Genomic DNA, 7,429 nt, shown 5'->3' on the forward strand with positions numbered 1-7,429 from the left:
GGCACTCCAGCTGTTAGTACCTTCTTCATTAAGATTACCTTCTATTTATTCCATATGTGATTTCTGTGCACCTGTTTTCTGACATTGCTATCATTAGAATGTACATTTCTTGATGGTAGGGACTATTTTTTTAACCTTATTTTGCATCCCAAGCAATTAGCATAGTGCTTGGCAATACTAAGCGTCATAAATGTTGAATGATTAACAAAAACCCTTTGAGTATAAATGGACACTGATTATCTTACTTGAACTCTGCTAAGACAAACCAACAATCATTTTGTTGATTGCATCACATTCTGGTTGAAAGTGTTGAACTATTCACCTCTTATTGGTGGGGAGTCCAGTAAATTTTCAATCAATATCTGCATCAGCTTATCACACAAATTGTGCACTCCTGGCACAGAGAGCAGAACATAAGAACTTGATGAGGGTTTTTTTTTTTTTTTGCCACCATTACAACTTTGTTTCCCCAAAGAATTCTTTGTCTGGTTTCACCTAATCCCAGGCATTCATTGAATCCAGTTTTAGGGAATGTTGCTGTGATATGCCTGTTTTATAAGAGAGCATTGTTAATATATTGCTTTTTTTTTCTTAAAGGAGGAGACATAGGAGTCTTTTACAGGAGTTTTTAAAGAGAAAACAAAATTATGCCTGGACAATCGGTACCTTTGGATGATAAATGTTTTGCTTTGTTGTAGGTGTTGCTTTTCGCATCATTGTTGCTTGGAACAAGTGAAGAAATTTGGCTGTGAGTTACAGAAGAGTTCAAGGTCCAAAGTGACATGTGAGGATCACAAAATAAAATGTAAGTGATTTCATGAGGTTGTTGATCAGGTCAAGCCTGCAGGGAAGCCTTGAGTGCCTACTACCTGTCCACACAGTCCTTCCCTCTAAACAGCTTAATAATCTGGTTAGAGATAGGAAATAAACACAAGAAAAAAATATTTATTTGTGTATGTTTGTGTGGATGTGTGGATATACATGTATAAATACAAAACAAAATAAATATAAGGTATTTTTATAAAGTAATTATACAATAAGAAAAACACAAGAAAAATAACAAGGTAAAAGAAGATACCTGAGCCACAACAAAACTACAAATAATTCAAATTTTAACTATACTGATTTTTTCTTTTTTTGGGGGGGGGGAGAGACAAGGCAATCAGTGTTAAGTGACTTGCCCAAGGTCACACGGCTAGTAAATGTCAAGTGTTTTAGGTTGGATATGAATTCGGGTCCTCCTGAATCCAGAGCTGGTATTCTAGCCACTACACCACCTAGTTGCCCCTATATTGAATTTTTTAAAGTTCTAATGGTTCCTTTGTTTTGTACACCATTGCTATTCCCCACACACCCCAATTCTCTATAGCAATAACAAAAGCTAATTCAAACAAAACAATTGTCCAATAACAGATGCATATTCTACCTTTATAGTCCCTTGCCTTTCTGCCAGATATATTTCATTATGTACTCTCCAAAGACTGATTATTGTGACTAACTGACTCTGACTGCCTTATTTATGTTGTTGTAATCATTGTACATGTTATTCTCCTCATTCTACTTATTTTGTTCTGAATTTTGATCTTCAAATAGATGTTGGATGGTCAGCATCATCTTCTGGTGATGGGATTTATGCTTCACTTAGGAACAAGACTAGATGGCTCTAAAGTTCCCTAATTCCATGTTTAAATGGCATTAGGTCCAACTGAAAGCACTATTTCTCAATGCATAAATAAAGAATGTTCATTGAACTTCTATTATATATGTTAGGTACTCTGAGGTCTAGTAAGAACTATACAGTGGAAGGGTTAGAGTAGCCAGAAAAGATATTAGATCAAGACAGTTGAAGGAAGTGGGAATGTTTAACCTGGAGCAGAGAAGGCTTATGTGGGGCATGGGAGCTGTCATCAAATGCTTGAAGGACTGTAAGGTGGAAGAGTTATACTTGTTTTGCTTGACGTAAAAAGATAGAACTAAAGACAACCGAAAGAAATTGCAAACAAGAATATTTAGGCCAAATATGAGGGAAATTTTACTAGAAATTTAAGCTTGCTAAAAGTAGAATGAGTCACCTTCTCAGGACATAACAAATTCCCTGTCAGTGGAAGTATTTAAGTAGAAATTGGATGACAACTTACTGAGGAATCTTATAGAGGCAATAAGATAGGCTGCTCAGGAATAGAGTGGCGTAGGCCCTCTCTGTGATGCCTTCCAACTGTAAGAGTATGTTCTTCCAAGAAGACAGAGCCCATGGCCATCAGTCACTCACCATCTAGCAGAGGAGATAATCAACCAACAAACATTTCTTCAGTACTTATCATGTACCTTACACAGTGCTCAGCTCTGAGCATAAAAAGAAAAAAAAATAGAATGGGTCCTGCCTTTAACAAGCATGCATACACAAATAAGAAGAATTAACAATACAAAGCATCATATGCTAAGGGTCAAATGGGTGGCATAGATAGTGTTTCCAACAGAGTAGGCACTTAGTGAAGCCCTGTAGAATTGTATAGAGGAGGTCAAAGGAAATAGAGATCATTTACAGCTGAGATCATCAGAGAAGTCTTCATGGAAGAAGTAAAATTTGAGTTGGACCTGGTATAAGAAAAAAAAAATCTTAGTTTCAGTTGAATGACGAGGTTAGAAGTCAAGTAGCAAAAGGTGAAAAGTGAGGATCAGACTTGAAAAGTTCCATTGGGAAAATCTTCATGGAGGAGATGGTATTCGAATAGACTCTGGAAAAATGGATAGGATTTACAAATACAAAGATTTTTGGTCACTGGAAAAGAACGTTTTGCAAGTAAAGAAGATGCAGAGTAGAGAAAGTACAAGGAGATGGCCAGTGAAGAAATATGGCTAAAGCAAAGGCTGTATATAAGACAGAAAGAAGCCTGGAATGGTTAATTGATGAATCCTGGAAATCAAGATCCAGTCAAAGAACCAAATGGTCACGGGCAGCTTAGGCTGCTACCAGGTGAAGTACTAAAATATGATCAATAACAATAATTTATATTCCTGTAACTGTTTAAACAGAGGACAGATAGATAGATGATAGATAAAAGATAGATGAGACTCTCTTCAGTTGTCTGTAAGGTGCTCAGTTCTTCTTCGGAAGCTAAGGCCACGTTGGGGTGAACCCTCACTTCAGCCAGCGACTAGCACCACTACAAACAAGCCTCTACTCATCCGTCTACTGAAATGGCCATCTCCGAGCTCACCTACATCTACTCTGCCCTCATCCTTCATGACGATGAGGTTACTGTCACAGAAGATAAAATCAATACCCTCATTAAAGCAGCAGGTGTAAATGTTGAACCATTCTGGCCTGGATTATTTGCCAAGGCCCTGTCCAGTGTCAACATTGCAAGTCTCATCTGAAATGTAGGAATTGGTGGACCTGCTCCAGCAGCTGGTGGTGCTACCCCTGCTGGAGGGGCTGCTCCTGATAGCACAGCAGCCCCAGCTGAGGAGAAGAAAGAAAGAGGAAGCAAAAAAAGAAGAATCTGAGGAGTCCGATGATGACATGGGCTTTGGTCTGTTTGACTAGATATTTTTTGTAACATTAAATAAAAAGCTTAACTCAAACTAAAAAAAAAAAAAGACAGATGAGAGATAAATAGAAAGATAGATGATACATATACAGATAGATAGATAGATAGATAGATAGATAGATAGATATAGCATTTATTAAGCACTTAATATGTGCCAACCATGGTGCTAAGTGCTAGGAATGCAAATACAATCAAAGAAGACAGCCCCTGCCTTCAAGGGGCTTACATTCTAATATGTGAAGACAACATATAAAAGAGTGCTAGAAAGTAGAAGAGGGGAGAGTACATCCATGTGTGGGGGGAGACTCTATAGTTACAAAGTACCTTTGCACTTATCTTTCTCATCGGAGCCTCATATGAATTCTATAAGGAAGATAGAATTATCTCCATTTGATATATAGGGAAGCCCCGAGGCATGACTATGTCCTAACAGCTCAATTGCCATTTCTATTGCACCTTGAAATTCAATAAATTAAATTCATTAACTATTTATTCAGTGCCTTTGTATGAAGGTTACTATACTTGGTTCAAGGGCACATACAAATTATGAAAGGCCAATATGAAGATGAAGGGAGGTGCTCATTCTGTCTTCCTCCATGCCAGTCAAACCACAGCTGGTATATCGTGTCTAGTTCTCAGTATCACATAATAGAAAGAGCTCAGATGAGCTGGGGTATGTCCACAGAAATGACTAAGATGGTAAGGGAAATGAAAGCCCTTCTCTCTGAGGACTGGAATTGGAGATGTTTAGTATGCAGTAAAGAAGACCCAGATTAGATGAAGGTACAGGTTTCTTCAAATCTATGAAGGGTTGTCACATGGAAGAGAAATCAAACACTTGATTTACTTTACAAGGCAAAACTAGGAAGAATACATTGGAAAAACATAAGAAAGAAAAATTTCCTAAATGTAAGTCATGCTGAAGTGGACTAAACTGCTTTGTAAGTTAGTATGGGAACTCTCCATGACTGGGAGTGTTCAAAGAGAGGCTGTATGGTCACCTATTAAGATTCCTGTAGATGGTAGTCTTGCTTTAGGCAGGGGCTAGACAAGACTATTTCCAAAGTTCCTTCCAATTCCTCAAGGAGTTTATAACCCAGCAGGGGATTTCATTTCCACAGATCACCATCATACAAAATTGTGCTTGATAGAAGCATTATAGTTAACAAATTTCTATATAAAGGTGATGAAGCAGAAAGAGTACTTAGCTTAAAATTTGAGAAGATCTGATGTTCCAGATATTGCCAGTTGTTTTGTAACAATGGGCAAGTCTTGTAACTCTCTGAGCCTCGGTTTCCTCATTTTCAAAAAAGCCTTGGTAAAATGTAAAGCTTTACTGTGTACACATGAATTATTCTTGGTGATGAGGTGTCCGCTATTTTGCCTTTGGTTCTTTAGGTAGAGGGCAGAGTGTGTGTGAGAAGCTTCTCTGTTTCTGTGATCAGACTGCTGCCGAGTGTATGGCTGCTGCAACATTCAATGACAGTCACAGATTCTGGAGCAGATCCAGGTGCCAGGAGAATGGAACACTGTGTGAAGACAATAACCATGAATGGCCTTTGGCTCCCGCTGGTTTAGGATCCAGCTCAAGCTCTGATGAGAACAGCAGTGAACAGTCTGTTGCTTCCCTCACGGGGGGTTTCAGAAGAAAGAAAAGATTTTTGGGAAAGCCATTTGGCAATGCTGGTTCCAGACCAGCCCGTGGACAATAATTTGAGTTTCCTTCATCAGTGAAAAACACCAAAAGCAGGTCTTCTAGAACTATGTTATTCCAGAGTTAAGCTTTCTGAAGCCTTGGATGCCTCACCTGCCAAATCATCATAATAATGATTCTTCTATATTTTCCCCCCACAGCTATGATGGAAAGATTGACTGAGAAAATAAAGAAGATGCTTTGAAAGTTAGGAGTCCTACACACATATATGGCGTTATTATTGCTAGACTCATTGGAATGCAAGATCAGAGGGGTCTGGATGTACCTCTTGTCTGATTTGTACTGCATATATTGTATCATGGAAATTAAATAAATATTCAAATTAATTGTCTTTTTAGAATTTCACCACATTAGATGGCAATGCACAGACACTACTGGGGGTGTATAAGGGAGAAGGGATGAGAGGATCACCACCAGAGCACTTAGTCTTTGAATGCTATTCCTGGCAAAGTTGAGCCAATGATAAAAACCAAAGTTAGAAGTTCAGATAAAGGAAGTTTTAATTAAGTTATGTATCAATTACTTTCAGGCATCTAGGTAGCACAGTGGATAGAGTGCTGGGTCTGAAGTCAGGAGGCTTATCTTCCTCAGTTCAAATCTGGCCTCAGATACTTATTGTGTGACCCTGGGCAAGTCACTTAACCCATTTTGCCTCAGTTTCCTCACATGTAATTTTTTTTTCTTAAAGCAAGTGGGGTTAAGTAACTTGCTCAAGGTTACACAGCCAGTTATTTCTGGGTGTGGTGCTAAGTATCTGAGCCTGGATTCGATCCCAGGTCATCCCAACTCTGGGGCCGGTGCTCTTACTAACGTGTAAAATTAACTAGAGAAGAAAATGGCACATCATTCCCACATCTTTGCCAAGAAAACCCTAAATAGGGTCATGAAGAGTCAGACACAACTGAAAAACAACTGAACGACAAAAAACTCACTTACTTATATAGCAGCATGCATGTGACTGGGTAACTAGTCATTTCCCAGTATCAGAGATAGAAATGTAATGTGGTGCACTGGGAAGAACTGACCTGGGAGGGAAAAGACCTACCTCTGCTATTGACTCATGGTTTAGTCACTGAGTAAATTGCTTTCCCTTCCTGGGCCTCCATTTCTTCCTCTGTAAAATGAGGGACTCTGTCCCTTTTCTATCTCTAACTATATGAGTATAATTCTACTCAGTTTGACTTAGAGTCACTACCTGCTTCAAGAGCTTTCTTTCATGGAGTTGTATATGAGAAACACAACTCAGTGCAACAAAAATCATTTCTTAAACAATAAAAGTATATTTTCAACAACACTTTGAAAAGATATGAAATCTCACACTACATATGACCATGCTTTTTTTGAGAGGATGCAGGCTTTCAGAGACTTTGGGTACTCACCAGAAAAGACCACAATTGGCATTAGGTAAAGGGGTAGCAATCACTGGGGAAGAGGATAGGGAGGCAGAGAGGAAGACAGTATCACTCATGTAACTATGGAATAGAGTTGGGCAGCATGGACCTGATACAAATGGAAGAGTACGGGGGAGTGGAGGAGGATCAAGAGTTTGAAATATCATTTTTATAATTTTGTTGGTTTTTTTTTTTGGTGGAAACAGACCAACTCCTATTTATGACACTTTGAGATGAATTCACTGACATATCCAAATTATCTTGAAGTTGTCAACAAAACTTTAAATATACCATATATATGGTATTTAAATACTATAAATATAAATAAATATTTATATTTACCATATAAATATACCATCTTAAAGTTATCAGCAACCTTGGATATTCTGCTGGTCTGGAACTCTGGGGATCTGGATTTTGTGTGGAATTCACATATCACAGGAATAGAACCTTGACATCAGCACATAGATGGTTTATCCTGATCCAGTACATAGTACCAAGATATGAATTTTTGTTAATGTGTGATATCATGCTCCTTTGATCTTTGAGAGTTTGTACATGACTTTCAGGCTCCACTTTGCAATCTCATTTCCAGCTATTGCCACTTTATATGCGCTACCTATAAATTACTTAGGTGGGACCTGAAGCCAGACCTTCCTGGTTCCATTTCAATCACTCTGTACTACACTATACTGACTCAGTATTCTGCTACTGAGAGTATTCTTGGAACCGTGAATACATCCTAAGAATCATGCCAACGTTTATAAAGAAAT

The 7,429-nt window shown here is 38.3% G+C and overlaps 1 protein-coding gene and 1 long non-coding RNA gene across 2 annotated transcripts in view; both read left to right on the top strand.

Annotated features, from left to right (window-relative positions):
- The window catches only part of OC90 (otoconin 90), a 50,151-nt gene extending 44,888 nt beyond the window's left edge, over positions 1–5,263 (top strand). Inside the window, exons 12-13 of the mRNA XM_069081300.1 lie at positions 699–805; positions 4,950–5,263. Coding sequence (XP_068937401.1) covers positions 699–805; positions 4,950–5,263 — 421 coding nt within the window. The remainder of the gene's footprint in view (positions 1–698; positions 806–4,949) is intronic.
- On the top strand, positions 3,143–3,600 carry LOC138155646 (uncharacterized). Its single transcript, XR_011166919.1, has 2 exons — positions 3,143–3,261; positions 3,469–3,600. It is a non-coding gene; the product is annotated as an uncharacterized lncRNA (long non-coding RNA).
- Positions 5,264–7,429: the final 2,166 nt, after the last annotated feature.

This window comes from Petaurus breviceps, unplaced genomic scaffold, assembly GCF_028583685.1.
Source record: "Petaurus breviceps papuanus isolate PSGF00001 unplaced genomic scaffold, PetGlider_PUasm1.0 98, whole genome shotgun sequence".
In the NCBI taxonomy this organism is placed as follows: domain Eukaryota; kingdom Metazoa; phylum Chordata; class Mammalia; order Diprotodontia; family Petauridae; genus Petaurus; species Petaurus breviceps.